Raw genomic sequence first — 26657 nt, 5'->3', positions numbered from 1 at the left:
AATAAATAAATAAAAATAAATCTTCAACTCTAACTTTCAGGGTCAAACTTAACAGGGATAAACCTACAAGCCCTAATCTTATAAAAGCTACAATAACCTATTATAAATTGTTAAAGATGCTTTAAAAATACAAGTTAATTATCAGTTATCTCATAAATAATCATATTCTTTAATATGTTCCTAACTATACTTATAATTACAGAAATAAGCTTCATTTAGCCTCCCATATATTTTTTTCAAAATTAAGCCTTTGAAAACAAATAATAAAAACTAAGTTTGTCTAGTCCAAGTACACTTAATAGATAATGGTACTCAAACTCCTCAGAGACCTAATAAATATGGCATTTAAAATGTTCAATAAAAACTTCCCACAATAAAGAGACCACCTCCTAACAAGAAACTTTAAGGTCTTCTAAGAAGACAGATGGAACACTGCACAGACTCCTCCACTTAGCCTGGGAATAATTAATGAATTAATGAATAATGACTGGGAAAAATTGCCCCGTGCCTTATCTGCCAACAGAAACTTGCACAAACTGTAGACACTTTTGGATTGAATGCTGTACCCTGTCTCATCAAAGTAAGGCCAATTTTCCCAAGCTCTTCCTCTATAGAAAAAATTCAGACCTGAGTCTGTCCAGGCAAAGGCCTGCTGCTCTGAGACAACTGAAGATTAAATGTTGCTTTCTAACAACTGAAGACCACCCAACTACTGCTTCTGCAATAACCACATAAACCTTAAACAACTAAGTAAGTCTCTGTCACTTAAAACATTAAAATGCCATTAAAAAACATTTAAATTATACTTCCTACTTAAATTTATCCTTGTCAGATCTCTGAGGACACTAATAATGAAGTGTAACTTTAACAATGGCAAGCACCCAGCTGCCTGGTCAGTCCATTTCATATATACAGTTTGCCTTACTGACAGGCTTCACACTGATAAAGAGTTAAAGTTTCTCAAGACTATGATAAACAGACAAGTAAGTTATATAGGTCAAGGAAAATGAATGATTCAAGTTATGACACTCCTCTCCAAAATGAACATGAATTTTGCCTTTTAACTCAACAACAGCTTCTAGGACACTGCTGCATTTCTCAGCTCCCATTTGAACATTCTCACTCTCAAAAATCCCCAAACCTCTCTTGTCCTCTGACTCCCTGTGTACGACATACCACTGTATGGGAGGTCACCTCTCCTTCCCCTGCTGTCCATCATAAAGCCCTCTCTATTAAACTCAAAGACCCTTCAGCCTACATTTCCAAACCCCAACACTCCCACTCTTCTGCTGTCTGGCATTCTGGCCACACTTGCTCCCAGACGCCCTCACAATCACAATCTATTCCCATCATCCTTTCCTTCACCTCGTAACTTACAAAGGGCCCTACGATACCTTCTAGATTCTGACTATATCTCTGAATACTTCTCTTATCAAAAACTCATCACTCATAATGCTTACCTGTCCTCCCCTGAGCCCAGCCACACTTATCCCTTTACTTCAACATTCCTCAGATCCCTCACAGTGCTGTCCAAAAACTTTCAAAGACTTCCCCCATCCCTCTCTATACAAGAGAGTCCTCTAGCTACTTCTGCTTATACTTTTTATATGGATGGCAGTTCCTTCCTGTCAGACGGCCACATCAGACTGACCCCTCCATTATCAATATTCATCCTCACCCTCCGGTTCCTGTTCCCTCATAATGACCTCATACCCACAAATCTCATCTCTTTTCACACTATTTTTCTTCTGCCCAAATGATTGTGAAACATCCACCACCCACTGACTCCCCTAAATTCATTAACTATTCAGACATCCTCAGACATCAAACACTCTGAAGAAATCCTACACTCTTATTACAAGACATAACTAAACCTAAGCCATCTCCTTTCCAACATGTACACTGTCTCATGGCCAAACCCCACTTGAGTCAAAGTCATCCAACAACCTCTCTCCTCATCTCCACTGCTTTCCCCGTACCTCCCTTCAATGCCCTCCTCTCACCATTGATGCTCCAGTCACTGAGGCCCAACTCCACTAAGAGTTGCTTGTCCCCGGCCATCCAAGCTCCTCTTTGGTGTCGAGAGACAGACTTTCTCAACCTCTCCACCAGCCACAAAAGCCTGCTATGGACCATCCCTCTTACCATTTAACAAAACCTCACCAATTGATCATCCATGTTCCCCAAATTTCAATTTCAAAAACTACTTGAACACCCCAGGAAACACTATTGTGATGTAACAAAAGCCTCTCAAATTGTATTCTCCCCAACACAATCAGACACCATTTTCAGATAACAGCTGTTCTCCAATTAACCATATACAACCATTTTAAATGTTTCTGGCTCTTCTTTACAACTCTCAAACAGACTCCTGCCAACCAACAGCCTAAGTTTTCCTGCCCATTATTGCCTAGTCCTAATGGTAGGACTCGCCCTTTCCCTGGGATCTCTCCCCATTTCCCTGGTCTTGGGACTCCTCTTCTTAACTATCAGGAACATGAACCTTACAATTTCAAATGTACACTGAAGAAAAAAAAAATTTCTAAACTCTTTATCTTTGTTCCTAGTCTGTATGTCGGAACAGATTTCAAACCAACTACAGACTACTCCAGCAACTGCAGTGCGAGCACCAGCTGTTTCCTTAGAATCTACATCCTGGTCCAGCCTCACGGACTACACTTCCCTAGCCTCAGATGTTCCCTCAGAACCTGGACATGCACTAACATAGCCTGTTCTTCCCAACTGTGACCAACAGCTCAGCTTCCTTGGGTCCATAACACTCCAGTGTCAGCAGGAAACAGCCCAAGAGAATGATGCACATTACCCAGCACCCAGTGACCCAATAATAACACAAAAAGGTGGGAATGAGTGGACACTAGTCCACTCAAGCACATGGGTCTGGCAGGCTTTGTCCTTCTCCCCAATTCCCTCTGGCCTTCTAAAAACCATTAGAATGCATTCCTAAAGCTAGCCACTAGGGTCTATTCCCTTATTTGGCCACTTCCTCCTCCTGAGGCTGACTACCAAGGTTCATCAATCAAAAGCCCCCTTTGGTTCACCTAATTAAAATGGCCAAATCAAAATATATCACCACATCGTAGCCCTTTCTAACACAGACCTCCCCTTTTTTTCTTCTAAAAATTACACCCACCAAGGTATTTTGCTGCTGTTTTTCTGCCTGGATCAGAAAGCAGTCACTTTAACTTTTCTTCTCTGCAAAAACAGGTGTTTGAGTGTGGTTTGTGCCTAATCAGAGGTCTAAGAGGGAGCCCCTGCTGTATAGGGGTCTCCTTCACTCTCGTAGAATCATTTCTGCTCCTGTTAAAAACCCCTCACACATTTTCCTGTAAGTAACCCCAATAAAACTCATTGTTTCACCAAGTTGGACTTTGGAGGTGTCTGTACTTTTGGTCTATTGTAGGCTCCCTATCTGGGGTGAAAAGATGTGAGTGTCTGTCTCCCCTGGAAAAGTCTGTTACACAATACTCTCTCTTCCATTTTGTTGGCCAAAAAATGGCCAAAGCTACACAGAAAAACCGTCTCAAACTAGATGAGCTGGGAATTGTGTGAGCAAAAACATAAAAGGAGATCAGGTACCTGACTGCCTCAGGTTAGCAACCAAAGTTCAGGTAAGAAAGCATCCATTATCCAGTTAAACCAGTAGTATTCCATGGATTTTTAACCTGTTTAATGAACAATATCTGTGATAACCATTAAATATACCTCAAATAACACTACTTAAAAAAATGGAACTAAGTAATATTTTAATTCATAACTAATTTTGATTCATAATTTACACATCATTAAGCTTCACAAAGAGATTGGCAAGATGGCTCAGCAAGGAAAAGTGTTTGTCACCATTCCCAACATTTCACATAGCAGAAAGAGGAAACTGACTCTGACAAGTTGTTCTCTGACTTCCACACTTGAATCACAGCATGTAAACCTCCTTCCCCAAATAAACAAGTAAATGTAATAAAACATCAAAAACAGACTGGGCCTTGGTGACTGGAGCATCACCAGTGAGAGGAGGGAACTGAAGGGAGGCACCAGAAAAGCAAGTTGAGGAGAGAGATTGTTTGCAATTTACACCCTGAGGATTAAGAAAAGTCACCTGAGCCAGGCAATGTTGATGCACGCCTTTAGTCTCAGCATTCATTCAGGAGGCAGAGGCAGGTGAGTTCGAGACCAGCCTATTCTACAGAGTGAATTCCAGGACAGGCTCCAAAGCTACACAGAGAAACCCTGTCTCAACAAACAAACAGACAAAAAAACAAACAAGTCACCTAAGTAAAGTTCTAGTGAGTTCAAGCTATATGGAATCACAAGGACAAGCTGCACGTGGCAAAAACATGTTTTTCCATAGAGGCATGTAAACGAATAACAATGGCCAGTTGTAATGAATACTCTAGCGTAGACTCCTCCTACCCACTACAACTGGGAGGAGCACAAAGGCCATTCTAAGAACAACTCCGTGTTTTTGAAGAAACTGAAGTCATGAGACTCTTGGGTTGTGTCCTGGAAGTTTTCTCACAAGCACCCAGAATTCCCCTCACATGATTCTATTCTTGGATTACATTTTATATTTCTTGAGTGAGTGGAAGATTCAGAATCAGAGAAGTGCTGTAACAGTATAATTCTGTAAAACTTATGGATAGTCCAATCCTTTGTAATTCAGTTTTTAAAACTATGAAATACATGAATAAACTGGATTGTCCAATAAATGAGATAATATAAGGAATATACCATAACATATTAAAAATGATTTATAATACACCAGCAGCTAACATTACACAGAAAGGAAAAAGTTGAAAATTTTCTGTGTTATTTTTCTCATTACTGTGATGAAATACCTAAACGTAGCAACTTAAAAGAAGCATTAACCATAGTCCACAGGTAAAGAGATACAGTCCATATGATAGTTAAGGAAGGATAGTAGGAGCAGGTAATGGCTGTAACAATGGATGTTTGAAGGAGGGTGGCTATAATCAGGAATCAAAAAGAGTGCTTTGAAGCTGGGGTCACATTTAACTTGTAACACTCTCTAAGATCTAAGACAGACAAGATATGTAGGCTTCCACCTCTTCAACACAGTTTTTCAAGTCCAAGCCACAGCCATCAGGCAAAAGAAGGGACAGAGGACATACAAGTAGGTAAAAAAGAAATTAAACTGTCATCATTTGCAAATGGCATGATTTTACATATGGAAAACACCAAAGACTAGACCAGAACATTTATTATAACCAATAAATCAATTTAGCAAAGTTACAGGATACAAAATCTATAAAAATCTGCAACACCACTATAAGTCAATAGTAAATCATCTTCAGTATAAAGAAAGCAATCCCATGCCAGGGACGGCATATAAGATGGCTGACGTGCTGCCAGCAGAGACTGGAGAAAAGGGGAACCAAGATTGTGGACCATCAACCCCCCGTGTGTTCCCCTCCGGATTTCTGCTTAGCATGCCTCTAGAGGTCCAAGGCAGAAATGTCTACGTGTCCCAAGGTCATGCTTTATGGCATGCACATGTCACGCCCTCCTCCATATAAATATTTCTTAATACTAGTCTTTTTCTTCTATCTGATCTTCATGTTCTGTGTTCCTAGATCAATGGTGATTTCTGTGATGCAGGAAAGGAGTGAAGTAAATTTCACAGAAAATTATACAGAGATGATCACCGAGGCTGGGGTTAAGGCAGTTATGCAGTTCATGGAAAAGAACCTGTAGCCTGTAGAAGCTTTTTAGGCATGGATAAACTGTACCGAATGTATGGTCAACTATAGCACATGGTATGATGTGTATCAACACACTGGACTTAAATTGGCCATGATGAATAATTCAGTTTCTGAGGATATTCCCAGGACATTGTGTAAAACTTGAGACCCTAAGGGGTATTGGCTGAAGACTATGGATGGAGTAACATATAGATGGGATGACAAACTAGAAGTGTGGGAACCTAGAATAGGAGGAGAATAGTGGCCTCCACCAAGAAAGAAAGATGGCAACTTTAATTCAGATACTTTTTATTCCTCCTGAAGGAATATGGAGATAATGTGACAATTGATGGAGTGATTGCTACAAGCTTTACTGGGTTCATAGATTGAAAAGAGCTGCCAAGAAAGGTGAGTTTCCTTTCATAGAAACTCTGAAAATTAGATTAGGTCTTCCTTGGAATTGTTGGGATGTAGGACAGAAGTTACTGACTTGCAGGGACAGATTTCTTGTCTGAGGTCATTGTAGCCCACCAGTCCTGGGGCTTGGTGTTTGCAGAGGGCTGAGGAGGAACTTAGGTGGCTGCAGGGGTCTTGAGGTCGCAGCAGGCTGTGTGAGGAGGAAATGACCGTCTGGTACATTGACCACTGTTCTTATTTTTACCTTTTTTTTTTTTTTTTTTTTTTTTTTTTTTGTGAAATTGCATGTTGTTAGCCTTTGGGTCAAGTGCTCAAAAGATTGTATAATCATTAATAATAAAAATAGAGTATGCTTGCTTTGGTGTTAAGTCTGGGATAGTTCCTGTGTTTAGTAAAAGATGATGAAGATATATTGGTGATTTTCTAAGAATAACCTTTGGAATCATGAGAACATTTTGTATTGGGTGATTTCCCTTTTTCTTTCTGTTCCCCCTTTACTTATGATAATAAAATACTGAGGTTACCAGGGCAAAAGCAGAAGCTAAGAGAAGCTAAAGTAAGAGAAGTCAGAGAAGAAGCTAAGAGAAGCTAGAGACACTAAGAGAACCTAAGCCAGGGAAGCAAAAAAAAAAAAAAACTTAGCAACTGCAGAAGCCCGAAGTGACCTGTCAGCTTGCACAAACATTGTCTCTGAGTCATTATTGCGCCTTCCAGGTATCCCATCCTTTAGACCCCCGAAACTGCCGAGGCTGGTCCCCAGCAATCCCACCTTTTATAGCGACAAAAAATAAAATACCTAGGGATAAATTGAACCAATGAAGTAGAAGAGCGCTACAATTATAAAATACCAATGAAAAAACTGAATAGGACACAATAAAGTAAAAGTATATCCATGCTTACAATCTGAAAGAAAAATAATATTGTCGAAAAATTCATCCTATCCAAAATGATCTAAAAATCCAACACAATCTCTATAAAAATGCCAATGATATTCTTCACAGAACTAGAAAAGACTAGGGGCTAGAGATGTCATTCAGTGGTAGAGTGCTTGCCTATCACATGAGGCCCAGGGTTTAATCTCCAGCACAGCATAAAACCAACTATGGTGGTGTAATGATGGAGGAATGTCTTTCTGAATGCTGTGAATATGTGTTGCTCTGATTGGTTACCGTTTGGTCTATGGCAATGTAGCTTAGAGGCAGGCGGGAAATTCAGAGAGACAGGCAGAAGGCAAGGGGTGGGGGGAGGCGGGGACACAACACATCAGTGAGCTGCCCAAGGAGCAACATGTAATGGGACTCAGGTAAAGCCATGGAACATGTGGCAATACATAGATTAATAGTTATGGGCTAATTTAAGATATAAGAGCTAGCTAGCAAAAAGGCTTGAGCCAAGATCATGCAGTTATAATTAATATAAGTCTCTGTGTGTTTACTTGGAAGATGTGAGTAGGAGAGATTTGTCCCGACCACTGGCAGGCTGGGACACAGGAAATCTTCTGACTACAGTGCATTCCTATACTTCTAGCGCTCAAGAAGAAGAAACAAAGAGATCAGAAATATGAGGTCACGCTTGGCTACACAGTAAACTCCAGACAAGCACAGGTTACATGAGACTGTTTTGAAACAAAACAAAACAAAAACCAAAAAAAACCAAAAAACAAAACTAAAAAACCAGAAAAATAAATTCTAAATATTATATAGGATGACAAGAAACCCTGAATAGCCAAAGCCATTTTGAATAAAAACAAAGTAGGAGACACAATATCACCTGACTTTAAAACATACTACAAAGTTGTAGTAACCAAAACAAAATGGTACTAGTATAAAAAAGTACAGCATATGGAACAGATCATAGATTCTAGAAGCAAACTCCCAAATTAACAGCCAACTGATTTTCAACAATGGTGATAAAAATTCATACTGGAGAAAAGATAATCTCTTCAGTAAATGGTCCTGGGGAAATTGGATATTTACAACTTGAAGAATGAAGCCAAATTTCTACCTCTCACCACTTAAAAATGTGAATTAAAATATGCAGCAGAAGCTAAGTGGCGATGGCACACACCTTTAATTCCAGTGCTCAGGAGGAAGAGGCAGGTGATCTCTGTGAGGAGTTTGAGGCCACCCTGGTCCACAGAGTGAGTTCCAGGACAGCTAAGACTGTTACACAGAGAAACTCCATCTTGAAAAAAAATGCATCAGAGCCATAAATATAAAACCTAACACTACATCAATACTATCAGCAAAAATGCCCCTAGACACTCAAATGGGCAACTTTTTGTTGTAGTTTTATTAAATAACACAAAATCACAGAAAATGAAAGCAAAAATAGATAAGTAGCATTGAATCAAACTATAAAGGAAACGATCAGCATGTCCAGAATACATCTGAAAGTCCACAAACTCAACAGCAAACAAACGATTTAAAAATGGGAACAGATCTAAACAGGTATTTCCTAAGAGAAGACATACAATGGACAACAAGTACATGGGAAACTGCATAATACCAACAATCATAGATAACACAAACCAAAACCACATGTATAACCACATCTCAGATAAGAGCTGTTCACAAGGGATCGTGAGGCTCTGGAAAAAAGGAAATACTTGCAAACTGTAGGTGGGAGTGTAAATTAGTACAGTCACTGCCTAGAGCCATCTGCGAGAAATTGCCCTAATAAGACTGGTCTGTGGCTATGTCTCTGGAGGACTGTCTTGATTATTAATTGGTATAGGAAGGCCCATTCTGCTGTGTGTGTGGCACTAGGCAGGTGGGACTGGGTGTTGTAAACAAGTAGCTGAACATGAATAACCAAGCCAGAGAGTGAGTCAGCAAGCAGTGTTCCTCCATGTTCCTTGCTTCCAGGTTCCTGCCTTAAATTTCTACCCTGAATTCCCTCAATGATGGATTGTGAACTATAAGTAGTTCTTTTGTTTAGTGTTTTATTTATCAGAGTAACAGAAAAGGAAGTAAAATAACTATACAACCCAGCAATCCCACTATTAGGTTGCATATCCAAAGGAAATGCATCTGTATAGACATGTGCATTGCTGCATTATTTCGGCACTATTGACAATAGGGTAAAAAAAAAAAAAAAAAGGAAGTAATCCAAGTATCCATTAGTTAATGGAAGAAACACACACAGAGGAAGTCCATTAATCCTGAAAGGGGCTGAAATCCTATCATTTCTACCAGCTCAGATAAAATTGAAGATCATTATGTTAAGTGAAATAATCTGAGCACAGGAATATAAATGATTTCACTTATACACAGATTCTAAAGAATAGAATTTATGAAAACAGAGTAAGGTGGTGATTACCAGAGGCTGGAAACAACAAAGGTACTGTGGAAGTATGGGGAAGTACAGGAAAATGTTTATCAATGGACACTAAATCATTATATAGATACAAGAAGTTCTGGTGTGCTGTTTGTTGCACAGTAAGTTGACTACAGACAACAGTGATATATAGTATACATTTTAAAGAGAAAAAGAAAAGGATCTGGAAACTTTTTATTATAACAAAATGATAAATGTTTGAGGAGATAGGTTTGATTTGATTTAAACATTCCATATTATACACCTATACTAAAACATTACACAGTATCCCATTAGTATGTTCAAATTTTAATTTTTGTGTACCAGTTAATGTAAATTAAAGAAAATTTAACCCCTGTCAAATACAACAAAAAGAAAAAAAAAATCAACCAATCTTTTATGGTTGACGCTTCAAAAAACTAACCTTTTTCATGCAGTCCACGTAATTATTGTACTTTAGAGAATCAGGAGGGAATTCATCAGACTTCATGGGGAAATGAGAAACAATGAGCTTTTCCAGAATATGCTTTAGGTTTTCTAGACTGCCTTCAGGCAGGTTGGTGAAGAATGGAAGAAGAATGATAGCTTGGCCCTGGGAAGCAATGCAGACAAATGTAAATCACACTAATTGTGGCTTATAGATCATACAGAGTAAATAAAATCACTACTTTCTAAAGACTGCAAATCATTCGCTGCATGGACTCAACAAATGACTTCAGAATAAATTCTGGATGACACCAAAACCCAACTTGAATGAAGCTTTGTACGTCAGCTTCAATTCTGGAAGTCAGAGGCTGACATGAAGGAGGACCTGAAGTTGGGAGGCTGCGTGACTGCACTAGAGGGGAGGGAGTGGTGAATGGATATGGTCAAAATACATCGTGTAAATGAACATAAGCTTCAAAGAATAAAATTTTAAAACCAGTTTTAAAAACAAAGATTATATTAAAATTCTATGTAGGAAGAATGTATTGAATAACCTACAGGATAGTTTACAAGTATTTGTTTGCCCTCAGAACTTCATATAGAGCTTATTGATCCTACCTCCTTTGAATAACAGAAAAATTACAAAATTTTCACATTTAAAGGAGAAACTTCATGAGTCATACAGAACACATCAAAGAATAATCTAATAAAAAATGTGGTCATTCAAGAAGACTACATTATAGGACTTTAAACTCAGAGACAATAAAATTACTTTTCTTTCTTCCCCATCATTAAAAGATTTCAATAGAAAAAAAGACTGAAAAATAGTTTGAAATTACTACAGCAAATCCAAAACACCAATTTAAATCGGATATATGTAAACACAAATGCTAATGATCATATTACGGTTATATTTTAAAACAAATGTTGGGCTGGGTAGCTCCCTGGGGAAAGTGCTTGCTATATATGCATGATCCCCAAACACAGTAGTGCACATTTGTAATCCCTACTCCTGCAATCGTGGGATAGGTGGTGGAGAATGGAAAAGCCACGTATGCAGCAGCAAACATTAGACCTTGTCTTAAGATAGAATTCAAACAACTATAGCAGAGCTTGTCCTCTGACCTCCATACATGTGCTGTGTGTGGCATGTGCTATAGCACACATATGCTCAACTGTTCTCACACATACACACATGAACATCTCTTGAAGAGACATACTGAAGTGCATGCAGATCAGCTAGAACAAAGCCAGAGTTCCTTTCATAAGGAAGAACCCACAATGTTCAAACAAATCTGTCAATACTTGGGTGCATGGAGGTTTATTATGCTGATCTCTTTACTATTACATGTTTCGAATTTTCCATACCCCCCAAAAAAAAACCCAACATGATAAACACACAAAAATGTAAAGATGTGAAAATAAAGAGAATGTAATATCAAAAGACCAATCTTTTAAAGTCATCTATCTACCTTTAAGTGTAGGCCCAACTTTGTATCAGCAAGTAGACAAGTATATGTGGTGAAGATTTCAGGATGTGAGCTATGATTTGTATCAAAAGATAAAGTTGAATCAATCTAAAGGGAGATAAAACACGACAAATTTCTGTATTATGCCTCAAAAATTTTTGACATATTTTTCACATTTTTAAATTTCACAACTTTATTTGTACTTGAACCTCAAAAACAATTAAACAATGTTGCTATAAAACATTTTGCTATTTCCTGCTAAGGCAAAGTCTGTGAAGACACAGTAACAATAAAAAATAACAAAAAATAAGAAGCATAATAAACAATGCTATAAAATGTAAGACAAAGAAAATAATTGGCAAATATCTCTCAAAAATATAATTATCAATGAAATGAGTTTTTGAAGGAACTTTCACCACAGTGTTTAAACATAATTTAAGAGGTCAAAATAATGAACACGGCATCCATGGTGGTCAGCATCTATAATCTCTACACTAAAGGAGGCAGAGGTAGAAAGAAGTAAGGGTTCAAGACAGGCTAGGGTTACACAGTGAGAATATGTCTCAAAAAGAACAACGTAACTAAATATGAATGCATTTTAAATTCTTTTCGAAATACCTGCAACATTTTTGCCAGTAAGGACAGCACTGTTATTTTGCTTTCTGGAGCAGACTCTGTGGCCCACCACGAATCACACTTCCTCCAGTTTTGTATAATTGCAGCTGCAAGCTTCAGTCCTTGGTGTTTCTGAACAGCTCGATCCCTGAAGCTCTGATCTAACATACCATTTAAAACAGTACTCACCTGAAAAAATTTTGTAGATTAAAGAAAAATTCTTTGATAGGAAAAAAATACACTTTGATGTCAGTTATTCTAGGAAAATGAAAATGCTATTTCTGTAACAGATGTTTACCTGTCTAACAATCTAAGAGCACTATAACATAAACTTTCCCCCAGAATGAAGGTGACTCTGCTGATGCCCTCCTGCCCATTCTGCAGTGGGGGAGTGGATGGGGGGCATTCTTCATGAAATTCCATTTGGAAGAGGAGGTAAGTACTCTTCTGTGGACACAACTACTACCACATGCATTTCTGTTCTATTAACACCTTTGCAACAGAATAACAAATAATTTGGTTATCATTCAACATTCCCATCACTCTGACAACATAAGCATTTTTTACAGATACTCTATGTAGTATACTATCAACACATTACTCTTCATGCACATTCTGCTCTCTCTACAGCTAAATCTTGGCAATTTCTCAGCTGTTTTCAGTGTACCTATCTTTGTCACTAGACTCTCCCAAATCAAATAAATCATGCCACTCCATCTTTGCCAATCAGTAAATTACCTGCTTCAAGAGACACAGCACTGACTATGTTGTGGAAGGCCAGGCCTAGATAACCCATCTTACTTACCCTTTGTACAAGGCCGAATACAACACCTTCCTCCTTCTCAGTTTACTGCCTTCATACTATCTATCTGGCAGCTTCCTGACAAGAGGTGAACAAGGAAACACATCCCTTTAGGATCTGGATTTTCTAAGCATGTGTATTCTACTGCCACACATAGTTGGGAATCTGGCTGCATTTAGAACTCCAATCTTTTGGTCTTAGAGTATCTACAATTCTGTTGAGGAAACAAATGCCATTCAATTTCTTGATCCTTCAACACATAAGTAGCTTATCTCTTTTAGAACTTTCAGGATCTTTTTTCATGGTAAGCCTTTGGAAAATATGCTCCCTGTGGAATCATTCCCAAACCAGGGGTAAGCCACTCCATAGCCCTTTACACATGAGAATTCCAGTCCACCACTGCTTCCGGGACCCTTGATACCAAAGGCCACTATCCTCTGAAGCTGACGTCCTGTCCACTCAGTTCTAGGATCCTTCATCATTTTCCTTTTTCTTTCTTTTTTGAGACAGGGTATCAGCCCTATCTGTATTGGAATTTGCTAAGTAGATCAAGGTGGCCTTGAACTCACAGGGATCTGCCTGTCTCTACTTCCCAAGTGTGGGCATTAAAGGTGTGTATCACTATACCTATCATTTTTATTTTGCTTTGGTTTTGTATTTTCACCCTACTCTCTGTGAGTTCCTAAATTTTATTTTCTTCATCTATCCCATTTCTTAATTTCAGATACCTAGGCTTACTTCCAGAGTATTCTCCAATCTTCTTGCTCAGTAGCTATTCTTATTTCATCATTCATTCTGTCTCTTTCCTGCTTCCCTCCCTCTCTGCCTCCCTGCTCATCCCCTATGATGGTCTTTCCCCCCCCTTCTGTTATGGACAGGCTAAGAGTTTGGACTGGCACACCTATCCTGCTTTGCAGTTCTGTCACTCTGCTTGTTCTTTCTCTGTACCCACTAAGACTAATTTGGTTTGTTCTTTCTTAATCTCATTCTGTCATTTCAGAGAGCTGTAGGGAAGAAACAGAGGCTGTAAAGGTGACTTTTCTTGGCAATGGACAAAGATGGTATGTGTAAAAGATCAGGCTAGTAGAAATTATAACTCTGAATATACTAACAGTTTCTGATTATGTACAGAGCACATCGCTAATAACAATTCACAGTCCTGTAAGGTAGGCCAAGCTTGGTAACATATACCTTTAATCCCAGCACTTGGGAGGCAGAGACAGAAGCAGGAAGATCTCTGCTAAGTTTGAAGCCAACCTGGTCTATGAAATAAGCTCCTTGTCAGCTAGGCCTATATAGTGAGACTGTCTCAAAATGAAATAATGAAAAATAAACAAAACCCAAACAAACCACACAATCCCCTAAGTTAAGCAAACAAAGAGCAAATACATTAACTATCACTCTCTAAAGGGTTATTACGATGAGGCAAAGAGGGTTGTGGCATGAACATGCAGGAAAACAGGACACGACACTAAAACTGTGAGTGCTTTCAAGACAGGTTAGCAGTGTGGAGGACCAGCCTACAGGTGGTGTTGGGACAAACACTGCTGAGCACGTGACACATGTGGAAGCTCAAATATGACATTCTAGCAAAAGTCAGTATCCTACAGCATTGTTTCTTATAGAGTTAGGCCAAGAGATTTAAGGGGCTTGAGGGAATGGAAAAAAATAACAGAAGTCTTAGTATCTATTAACATATACTAGCTTGATAAAGACTGTATTTTGTTTCTACAGATTTTATTTTCACACATTAGCAGATCTTTCAATCTTCCAGGAAGAAATCTGCTTTTAAGAAAAACCATCAGAAACATAAAAACCCTGCTGTGAGCATTAGGTAAGAAAATATTTATAGGAAAAATTCCTTACCATTTTGGGATTATCTGCTGATGACTTCATGAGTTCTGATACAGCAATATCAAGATTTTTCAATAGCTCACTGTTAATTATTTCTGAGAACAAGCTATAGAAATATTCCCCATGGGAGAAGCTGATGTTTCTCTGTGAATTGCGCAAATACTGCGTCGTAGTCAACAGTGCTGAATTCAGTAGCAAACTCACAAGGTGCTCACACTAAGGAAGAGAGAAGAACATACATACCAGCAAATCCATACCCTAAGGTAGTGGTTACACAGTAAGTCTACAAGGAGCCTTCTAAAAAGTGTGATATGTGAAGTCAGGGCTCATTTAAATAATACATATTTAATTTAACTACTATCTTCTAAGTTTCTCTTTATGAGAGAAAGCTCCTACATTGATACTGCTACCAAATTTCCAGAAAAATCTTGCTGCTTTTCATAGAATAGTCTAATATGAATAAGTTGCTTGGGACAACGGAAGTATAATTGAGAACATCAATGAGACAAAGAAGTTCCTGCACTGGGAGAAGTGAGAAGGGAGGGTGGAATGGAACAAACACCCAGGACTGGTTGCAGATCTCAGTTACAGCAGTTTGTCTGAGGCCAGGTCTGCTCAGTTCAGAGTCTTAAGGACTTTGGTCATGGTGCCTTGGGTGCCTCAGGGATTACCCGCCAGGGTCCTTTTAGTCATCCATTCCAAGAATGAATGAGAGAGAGATAAAGAGACATGTCAACATAGGTCAACTTTAGTGACAAAATGTTCTTTGCCTAAAGTCCTTTTAGAAACAAAGCCAGACAGAAAGCTTCCATTTAAGAATGTTATGCTTGCCGGGCGTGGTGGCGCACGCCTTTAATCCCAGCACTCGGGAGGCAGAGCCAGGCGGATCTTTGTGAGTTCGAGGCCAGCCTGGGCTACCAAGTGAGCTCCAGGAAAGGCGCAAAGCTACGCAGAGAAACCCTGTCTCGAAAAACCAAAAAAAAAAAAAAAGAATGTTATGCTTTTATTTTTATTTTTAAAAAAGTATTAAAGAAGAGAGTCTTAAAAAGTCAGTAAATGAGCTGGGTGGTGGTAGCTCATGTTTTTAATCCCAGCACTTGGGAGCAGAGGCAGGTGGAGCTCTGTGAGTTTGAGGACAGCCTGGACTAACTACAGAGAGAGCGAGTTCCAGGACAGCCAGAGCTACACAAAGAAACCCTGCCTCGAAAACCCCCCCTAAAAAAAGAAAGTCCAAAAGTCAATTATCATACGTGTCCATCTATGACTTTACTAACTAAATTTTATACTTTTGAGAGACACCACAAATAAGTTATAAGTCACTAGATAGGTAGTGTGGGATGCAGTTGATTTCCCTACCAGTCCTCCATAGGCAAAAGCTAATTCCAGGAGTCCATTGGCCAGGCTCATACAGCTGGGGTCCAATGACTGCAGGCACTGCCTTTCCTCTGTAGGTGTGATGCCTTTATAAACCAAGGAGAGCAGTCTCATGCCAATGGAATGATTCAATGCTGTAGACTAAAGGAAAAGTTGACATGAATTGCCTGGTGAGAGAAGGTGTTTAACACAAACATACAATGTCACTTCTTCAGTTAAAAAATATGTGTTAGCTAACACTGATAACTATTTTCCATTGCTTAGCAAAACTCTAATGCAGCTTTGTTTTTTAAGCTACAGATTTCATTTATGTGTTTCTGCGATACAGGACTTCAGCAACTGGTTCTTAAAATGTTTTAGGTTACTAAAATTTCAACTGTCCTTTATCCTTCTTTCATTATATCTTTACTTTCATATTCACATTCTAGCCAACACCTGTACAAGTGTCTATAATTTCTATTTCAGTATATTCTGTATGTGAAATATTTTAAACAAATAATATAAATACCAATTTGTACTAGCATAATGAAATTACTATAACAAAGCTAAGTAAGAGTACATATAGAAATAAATTAATTATGGTTACCTGAGATGGCGATATAACATGAGAGAAGCCAGCTTTGTGGAGTTGTTTACAGGCTGATAAGACAGACAACAACTTGGTCTTTTCTCGGACAGCATCAGAGCTACACAAGCTAATGGCACAGAGTTCTTCAATGCTGGCCGTGAGAAAAACAGAAAACCAGGTAAGAATACACTAAGGAATTTCATGTGTTGTCATAAATTTACTAATCACCTGGCCCTCAAACTCATTAACACAGTCCTGGAAAACACAACGTAACACCAGAAGAAGGCTTACAGGACACATCAGCCATGGACAGCAAATGTAGTGTTATGCACATCTATTGTTCTCTCCCATTCTAAATGCAGGAAAGAAATTAATAAACCTCATGATTTCCAGAAAAACATATGAGATCATTTGTACGCACACAAGAGTGCATGCTTGCCCGCATGCACTGACAAATGTCTTGCTTGAGGACATTGTAGCTGTGCACATGGATGTCAGGAACACTGGATGTGTGAAGACCTGAGTCACAGTGACTGTGAGTATGGTCTGAGCACCCACCTCTGCACTGTCACATTCTCCTTCAGCTGAGTCTCCAGTGCGTCTCTGTATGAGGACTTCTTCAGTGCCTTCAGCAGGCTCACACAAATGCTAGGAAGATGGTTCATAACCTGGATGTCGCCAACATTGAAACCTAAGCTCATGGGCTCACAAAGCATTTTCACTAAGACTTTCATAAGGTTTGTGTTACACAAATCCTTCTCCAGGAGCTATAAAGAGAAAAGATAGGTTGAATAAAAGTGCTTCTTAGCCAGTAGCTCAAGGTCCACAGGCTGGGAATATTCACAGTACTGACAGTTTGGCAGAGTTCCTCTGAACTCTGCTTGAAACCAAAAGGATTTCAGATTTTTTTAATTTTAGAATATCTGGATAGATATTCTATCACATGTTATAACATGACATCACTATTCTGAAAAGCTAAAAACCAAAATCCGTCAAAACCTGAGACAGTTTGATAATCAAGTTTTGGAACAGTTCAGATATCTGACTTTCTGATTAGGAATGTTCAGTATTTATTTTCAAATAGATTGTACACTGTGGTAACTATAGTTAACAACAATGCATACTAGTTAACTGCTACAACCACATTTGAAATGTTCTCACATATGGGATAATACATGAGGGGATGAGGAATAGAGATGGTAACTGGATTGACTTAACCACATATATACATGATCAAAATATCATGGTGTAGACCATAAATACATGTAGTTTTTACTCATCCAAGTAAATAAGGGTAATTTCCTGTAGTGGAAAGTCTCAGAGGAGCCAAAGCTACTCCCAAAAAATTATTAGCAAATATTAATTATACAGAGTAATGGATTTCCTTGTAACAATATTGTATGTACATGTAACACACTTTAATGACATTGAACTCTCCATCACTCTTTTGTCCCCCTTTCTCCTCTCTTCAACCCCTTTCCTCCTCTTTAAAAGCACCTCACCCTTGTTCTTTCACATCTTCCCTGGTCCACATCTGACAGGAAATGTGATACTTAATATGATCTCTAGTTCCATTTATTCTCCAGTAAATGACATTACATTATTCTTTATGGTTGAAGAAGAGTAATCCATGGTGCATAAACACACACACACACACACACACACACACACACACACACACACACACACACACACATTCTTTATCCATTCATCTCTAAATGGCACCATGGCTGATTCCCTAAATAGTTATTGTGAACACTGCTGCAATAAACATGGGTACAGCCAGGCCCACACCTTTAATCATGGCACTCAGGAGGCAGAGGGAAGTGAATCTTTGTGAATTCCAGGCTACTCTGGTTTACATAGTAAGTCCCAGTCAGTCATGGTTACAGTTTTCACTTGTCTCAAAAAAAAGGCGGGGAGGGGAGGTAATAGGCATCTCTATGCTGATTTTCATTCCTTTAGGTCTATAACCAGAATGATATGCCTGGGTCCTATATGGTGATTCCACTTTTAGTTTTTAAAGAATATCCATACTGATTTCCACAGTGGCTGGGCTAATTTATATCCCTATTTTTAATGAAATTACAGTGCTACAGATGGAGGCCACAGCTTACACATGGCAAGCAAGCACTTTCCCATTGAACCCCACTTTCAGGTCCTGGCCCCCAAAGCAGTATTTGATTTCCTTTTCCTCCCATCTTCACTGGTATTTGTTTCTGTTTGATTTCTTAGTGAAAACTATTTGAACTGGGATAAGATGGCATCTCACTGTAGTTTTGCTATGTTTCTCTCTTGTGGCTAATGATGTAAGGCAGTGGTTCTCAACTGTCCTAATTCTGCGACCCTTTTATATTGTTCCTCATGTTGTGGTGACCCCAACCACAAAATTGTTTTTGTTGCTACTTAATAACTACAATTTTGCTACTGTTATGAATCATAATGTAAATAGTTTTGGAGATAGAGGTTTGCCAAAGGAGACATGACCCATAGGTTGAGAACCACTGTTCTAAGGGAAACTTAAAAACATTTCCCATTATAAAGTACTAATTTCAAAATAACAGAGCAGGAGGTAAGATCCTACCTTGCAAACTTCTGGAGAGGCATTGAGCAGGGTTGTAGTAAATTCCATAATCCGGACTAAGATGGTGCATTTACTATAGTTGTATTTTTCTTCCTCTTGTGGGCTGGGAGGGCCAGTTGACACTCCTGTGCAAAAGCACTGTTCTACTGCTCTAGCATCACATGTTGCTATGCTTTCTAAAAAGAAAGCCACTGATTTCAAAAGTGAAGTCTGTGTTTCAGTACCTAGGAATAATAACAGTAAAATATTAGTGTGCATTTCCTCCTAACTATACTAAAATGAATGTGAAGTTCTTTCTTAAAATAAAGGTAATGATATACACTCAACAAAAATTTCAAGAATTAAAAAAAAAGTTCAAGAAAAGATGAACAAAACAGCAGTTATTTCTTCTTAGCTTCTTAGTTCAAACTTTGAACTAAACGATAATCAAAACAGAATTCGATTTCACATATAAACAGTAACAATGTCTTTACAGGGTCTGGTCATTTGTTTATTTATATATTTATTTACTGATTTAGTAGGAATGAACTTAGGCCCTCCCACATGCTAGGAAAGCACTCTGCCACTGTACTATATCCCTACCCTCTTGTTATTGTTTGAACACTTTGCCCCAACTGGTTTAGATATTCTGGGAGTTCTGCAGCTTTTAAAAGGTTAAGAATAGTTAGAAGACACTGGTTCCTGGTGGGATGTTGTTGTGTTCAGGGATATTCTCTCACTTTTTGCCAATCATGAGGTGAAGGGATCTGCCACATCTTCCTGTCACCATGATATATATAGAGACAGGCCTCCGTGGACTCTAAACAATGAGCCAAAACAACTCTGTCCTTCAAAGTGTTTATGTCAAGATATTGTCACAAAAACACAAAGTTTGACTAACACAAGTCGACTGTCAAATATTACTTATGAGAACTATCATTTAAAAGAGCAATTTGGCAACTCATATAAAAAGACTTAACAAATAAATATGCATGTTAATCTTTAACAAATATTTTAAAATTCCTATTGTTTTATTGAACACTGAAATTTTAATCCAATAAAATAATGGCAAATAGTAAATAAAGTTCATTTTACCAATTTTTGGTCTTTGAGACAGGAACCTACTTATATAACGCAAGCTGGAGTGAAACTTGTGATCCTCCTCCCTACCTCTCCTGAAGAGGTGGGAAGAGAGGTGTGCAGCACCACATCTAGCACTATTTTTGATAATGAAGAAATTGGAAAAACTCCTCCAATGAGCAATGTAGAAACAAATGGCAGTGAGGCTCTTTAATCAGATATGTTGGGCATTTGCTATCTTACAGAGACATTCTCTAGCTCAACTCCGCATTGCCTTATAAAATCAATCTGTCTGAATAAAACCAAGCTGTTCCTTCCACACTGAACACTGTTTTCACTATGACATTTCTTCCACTTACCATATTGCTCCACTCTTCTCATAGGTCACTACCCCAAAACATAGCAAGCTTCAGAGCCTCAGAAAAGGTAACAACACTAAGTACTGGTACATATGCTCAAAGAGAGAATAAAGCTGATAACTAAGAGAGTCTCTTTTTCTTTTCCCTCCCTCCCTCCATCTGTCCAATCTTCCCTTTCTTTCAAGCTGCAGGGTAGTTTAATTAGAGAGTCAGCAGAGCAGGTAAGCTGTAAATCTCAGCAGCTGCACAGATAGGAGGTGGGAAAGAAGAAAACAGAAATACAGACCTTTTACAGTAGGAGAGTGGAGGAAGTCCAGAAGCATGACCATGTCAAATGTCAATCTGTTTATATGGTGGATTACATTTATCAATTTATATATGTTCAACAATCTTTGTATCTCTGGGATAAAACACACTTGATCATCATAGATCATCTTTTTGATGTATTCTTGGGTTTGATATGCAAATATTTTGAGAATTTTTGCCTCTATGTTCATTGAAGAAATTGATCTGTAATTCTCTTTCTTTGCATGGTTTAGGTATCAGAGTAATTATGGCCTCACAGAAAGAATTGGACAATGTTCCTTCTGTTCCTATTCTGTGGAAAATTTGAGGAGTATTGATGTTAATTCTTCTTTGAAAGTCTGTTAGAATTCTGTACTGACTGTATCTGGCCCTAAGCTGTTTTTGTTTGGGAGACTTAATTGCTGCTTCTATTTCACTATGAGTTATAGGTCCATTTCAATTGCTTATATGATCTTGATTTAAGTGTTATATACCAAGAAATTCATCCACTTTTTTAAGTTTTCAATTTGGTGGAGTACAGATTGTTAAAAGTATCTCCTTATGAGTCTCTGCATTTCCTTGGTGTATGGTGATATTTTATTTGTACTGAAATGTGATTTTTTTTTTGTATGTTAATAAATAAAGTTGCCTGGGGGTCAGAGCTAATAGCAAGCCATAGCAGAGCTAGGCATTCGTGGCACACACCTTTAATCCCAGCACTTGGTAGGCAGAGCTAGGTAGATCTCTGTGTGGTCAAGGATACAGCCAGCATTGGAGACACACACCTTTAATCTCAATACAAACCATAGAAGATCTGGAGGTCTGTACAAACAGGCAGTGATGAGGTGGTCATGTGGTTGGGTTTACAACCAATGAGAAGGCAGAACAGAAATTCTATATAAAGACAAACACACAGGAAGTAGGTCTCTCTTAGCCGAAGAGGCTAGCTGCAGCAGACGGGTAAGGCTTTTAGCTCTGATCTCTTGGCTTTCTTCTTTGCATTGGTTCTGTGTTTCTTATTTAATAAGACGGTTGGTTACATCTACATTGGTATCTGTTGTTAGACCCCTTTTCATCTTTCATTTTATTAATTTGGATCTTATCTCTCTGTCTTTACCAATCTTACTGATTTCCTCAAAGAAACAACTCTTCATTCATTGTGGTGTTTGTTTCTATTTTATTAATTTCAGCCTGAGTTTGATTATTTCTTGCCATCTACTCCTTTTAGATGTGTCTTCTTCTTTTTGTTCTAGAGCTTTCAAGTGTGCTTTTTTTTTTTGGTTTTTCGAGACAGGGTTTCTCTGCGTAGCTTTGCGCCTTTCCTGGAGCTCACTTGGTAGTCCAGGCTGGCCTTGAACTCACAGAGATCCGCCTGGCTCTGCCTCCCGAGTGCTGGGATTAAAGGCATGCACCACCACCACCCGGCTCAAGTGTGTTTTTCAAGTTACTAGTACAAAATCTCTCCAGTTCTTCTTAGTGCTATGAGCTTGCCTCTTAGAGCCACCTTTATATGTACTACAGTTTGGGTATGTTATGTTTCATTTTCATTCAATTCTAAAAAGTTTCTAATTTCTGTCTTGACACATTTTTCACCTAGTAGTGAGTTGTTCAGCTTCCCTGAGTTTGTAAGCTTTCTGTTGTTTCTGCTGTTGTTGATATTCAACTTTAATCTGTGGTGGTCAGATAAGATGCAGGGTGTTATTTTAATTTTTTGTATCTGTTGAGACTTGCTTTATGTCCAAGCATGTGGTTAGTCTTGGAGAAAGTTTTATGAGCTGCTAAGATGGAAGATAAATTCTTTTGTGTTTGACTAAAACATTCTATAAATATCTCTTAGGTTCATGTGGTTTATAACATCAGTTAGCTCCAGCATTTCTCTGTTTAGTTTTTGCCTGAAATGACCTGTCTATTGGCAAGAACAGGGTATTAAAGTCACTTACTATCAGTGTCTGAGGGTCAGTATGTGATTTTGCTACTGTAGTGTTGTTTGTTTTTAAACTTGGTTGTCGTGTGTTTGTGCATAAATGTTAATTGCACAAATTGCAATATTCTCTTGGTGAATTTTCCCTTTCATGGGTATATGGCATCCTTCCCTATCTCTTCTGATCAATTATAGTTTGAAATCTATTTTGTAAGATATTAAGATGGCTACAGCAGCTTGCTTCTTAGGTCCATTTGCTTGTAATATCCATTCCATGCTTTTACCCTGAGGTGATGTCTATCTGTAGATGGCATGAGGTTCTTGTGCTCACAGATAAGCAATAGAGAAACCTGGAATATTAAACACACAGTATTGTCTCTTCAAAGGAAGAGATATATAACTTGTTTATGCCCAGAAGGCTGGGAATGAATGTAGTTAAAAGCCTGGTGATCTCTGCACTATCTGTATGACCGAAGCCACGCGTGGCTCCCAGAGACTCTTAAAAATAGCCTAGTGACCTTTGAGCTACCTGCATGACCCAGACCACACCAGATCTCCCTCAGGCTCCTAAGATGGCACATGTAGTATATCTATAGAGCCTATCTTTAGGGAAGATGTGACATGTCCTTTGAAAAGTTTCAATGTAATTATATTTTAAGCTTTATTGGGCACATGGGATTGGGTTACACCAGGAACTTTTCTCCAAAATGTACTGTACTTGAATATGCCTAAAATAAACTGCCTGGTATCAGACTCTCAAAGTTTGAACCAACATCAAGTACTGAGTCATGCTGACCAGACTTCCCTCTTGTCCTTCTTTCTCGTCAAGTGGATTGACACTCTGCTGGCCATGACGTTTGCAGAGACACCCTCTGCCCCATCTATCCTTGATGTTAAAGTGTCTTTCTTGGATGCAGCAGGAGGAAGAATCGTACTTTCAAATCCATTCTGTTGGTCTCTTGGAGCCCACTAGCTTTCCTAGTGGCAGGACCCAGCAGGACTGCATGGGAGGTTGACTGGACCACGGGCCTGGGTATCAGGTCTTTGTAAGGGTCTAACTAGCAAGGGGGATGGAGGTCTTTTGCTCCACCTCTTGGCACTGTTATAAACAGACCTTTGGAATAAAGTTCTGGGCTGGTGAATAAGGATCCAGGCCCACCCGAGTCTACCCTGTGTTTTCTTTCCATTCTTTATTTCTATCTAAGTCTTTTTTTTTTTTTTAAAGAAAGTATTTTTTTTTTAAAGATTTATTTCTTTATTATATACACAGTGTTCTGCCTGCAGGCCAGAAGAGGGCAACAGACCACATTACAGATGGTTGTGAGCCACCATGTGGTTGCTGAGAATTGAACTCAGGGCCTCTGGAAGAGCAGCCAGTGCTCTTAACCTCTGAGCTAACTCTCCAGCCCCCTCTAAGTCTTTTATCCCTCATTCCTCAAGAGTTCCTGGGGGTAAATAAGTGTGGGGGCTGGTCTACTACAGTTGGATCCTGAACAGGGACAAAAAAAAAAAAAATTAAAAAAAATCCCCAGGGCTTGGTGAAAGGATTGTCGGGGCATTGCGAATGTAGGCATGCCGATAAGGAGTTGAAAAATAAAGGCAACAGTATTTTATTCTCGGGTGTATAGGTAGACAATAAAATGCTGCAAGGCTGTAGTGTTAGAATTCATTCTCTCTCTCTCTCTCTCTCTCTCTCTCTTTCTCTCTCTTCTATCTATAAAAAATAAGAAATGTAAAGGCTTGAGTAGGTCTTAATTAGGGTTTGTATAAAAGTCCTTCCTATCTAAGGTAATCCTATAATAAGCTTGTAAGAAGTAGCTGTAAATTAAGTTTAAATAAGAATAAGGTCGTCTATTAGGTAGGCTTAGTCCTATAGAATGTAGGTTAAATAGGTCATAGATTTAGTATAAAATGAGTCAGAAAAATGTAGGTTTAGAATATATAGGCCTTAGGTTTAAGGATATGATTTTAAAAAATGTAATTTAGAATAGGTTTTCCCAACCTGGGACTCAGAGAGCAATGTCCATGGTGGACTATGGACTTGACAGTTCCAGAAAGCCAACAACAACAACAACAACAACAACAACAACAACAACAACAACAAACAGTTCCAGAGACAGTCAGCTTCAGAAAATAGCAGCCAGAGGGTCTCGGGAGCCGAAACCCTCAAGGCATCAACACCGTGCAGATGGCAGATGCACGAGGGTCCACAAGTTTTCTACTGAAAGAAAGCCACGGTGAAAAATAACCAAGCTAAGCCATGAGAGAGGTTAACGACAAGCAGCAGTTTGGAAAGCCCTGCAGAGATGCCTCACCGCAGGAAAGATGAACAGTAAGGTTCTCTAACCTTTGAGACGCTACACCGCAAAAAAGACAAACGGCAGAGAAAACCCAGAGGTTGAGGGGGAGAGGGATGATGATGAACAGTGAGCAGAGCAAGGGTGAACAGCGGAGACAGCAGAAACCAGACTGCTCAGGACCAGAGAAGGTGTCAGTGCCTGGCAAGCAGCTGAGACGCGCTGGAAAGCAGAAGGCTGTGGACGTGAAATCCGTACTTGAGGCTGAACAGCCAGCCTGAGGCTCTGCGGGAACTGCTAAGACTGACTACAGCCCGAGCTCCCAGCATCGAGGCAACTATGCAAGAAGACAGCGTACAGAGAATTCCGGGGACCAGGTTTGCTGAGCACTTGGACTGTCAGCAGTAATGAGTTTTCCTCCCAAAGCTGGTTTTGCCATGGGAAGGCCACTGTTTCTGCTCTTGGCAGCTGAAGGAGCCTTGAGCTTGTGTGGCTCTAGCCTGCTCTGGGACTGAATGCAAAGCGCAGCGGTAGCTAAAAGTGGAGGTTTCAGAGAAACTTGCTTGAACTAAAAAGTTTTGGTTGTGGGACTTCTATTTAGAACCGTTTGCTTCAAAGTCATTACGATTCTGACAGCTATACACAGACTTAAGGGCAGCTGACAAGTCAGGCCGTCTATGAGCGCTCAAAGGAACTTTTAGGAATGGAACCAAAACTCTTTTTGGACTTTTGAACTTAAAAAATAAAATGGACAGTAATGATTTCGTTACAATGGAACAGTTTGAATTTACTTATGCATACAGACTCTATCAACAACGATGATTTATGAACTGCTTATGGAATTGTTTATGTAAAAATGGAACTGTTTAAACAGAAAAGTTTTGTTTTGTTTTAAAAAAAAGGGGGAGAGTTAATATTCCTCAGTATATTTAATTTAAAAAATATTTTCGTGTTACTTGAGTAAATTAATGTTATGTTTTGTATAGTTCTAAATTGTAGGTTGAGAGTAGGTTTGCAGGTTGAGAGTAGGTTTGTAGAAATTATTATGCTAACCTATTGATATTGATGCACCATGGTTTGGTGAAGTTAAAGCATTTAAGTTTAAGATGTACACATCAGAAGTTTATCCTATGTTTTGTTAGCAAGAAATATTAAGAGTTTGCTTTAAGATGTGAGATTGAGAAAATTATAACGATGCATAGCAATATTTATATTAGAAGTATGTTAACCTGTTTGTCTTTAAGTTTGATGTGTTTGCATCAAGAATTTTTTTTCTCTTAAAATATAAGAAGAGGGACCTGTTGGAGCCCACTAGGTTTCCTAGTGGCAGGACCCAGCAGGACTGCATGGGAGGTTGACTGGACCACGGGCCTGGGTATCAGGCCTTTGTAAGGGTCTAACTAGCAAGGGGGATGGAGGTCTTTTGCTCCACCCCTTGGCACTGTTATAAACAGACCTTTGGAATAAAGTTCTGGGCTGGTGAATAAGGATCCAGGCTCACCCAAGTCTACCCTGTGTTTTCTCTTGGTTTCTCTCCTCTCTATTTCTAACTAAGTCTCTAATCCCTCATTCCTCAAGAGTTCCTGGGGTAA

At 38.9% G+C, this 26657-nt stretch overlaps 1 protein-coding gene across 2 annotated transcripts in view; it reads right to left on the bottom strand.

The window, feature by feature from the left end:
• Prkdc (protein kinase, DNA-activated, catalytic subunit) overlaps positions 1-26657 on the bottom strand; it is a 234571-nt gene that overhangs the window by 116513 nt on the left and 91401 nt on the right. For both annotated transcript variants that reach the window (XM_006997186.4, XM_076548362.1), the window contains 8 exons: positions 19145-19368; positions 17119-17327; positions 16579-16711; positions 15975-16133; positions 14631-14834; positions 11966-12151; positions 11351-11455; positions 9877-10044 (listed from right to left, as the gene is read on the bottom strand). In XM_006997186.4, coding sequence (XP_006997248.1) covers positions 9877-10044; positions 11351-11455; positions 11966-12151; positions 14631-14834; positions 15975-16133; positions 16579-16711; positions 17119-17327; positions 19145-19368 — 1388 coding nt within the window. The remainder of the gene's footprint in view (positions 1-9876; positions 10045-11350; positions 11456-11965; positions 12152-14630; positions 14835-15974; positions 16134-16578; positions 16712-17118; positions 17328-19144; positions 19369-26657) is intronic.

The sequence above is a fragment of the Peromyscus maniculatus genome, chromosome 12 (assembly GCF_049852395.1).
Source record: "Peromyscus maniculatus bairdii isolate BWxNUB_F1_BW_parent chromosome 12, HU_Pman_BW_mat_3.1, whole genome shotgun sequence".
Taxonomy (NCBI): Eukaryota; Metazoa; Chordata; class Mammalia; order Rodentia; family Cricetidae; genus Peromyscus; species Peromyscus maniculatus.
Note: the sequence above shows the minus strand (reverse complement) of the source record. Positions and strands in the feature narration are given on the sequence as shown.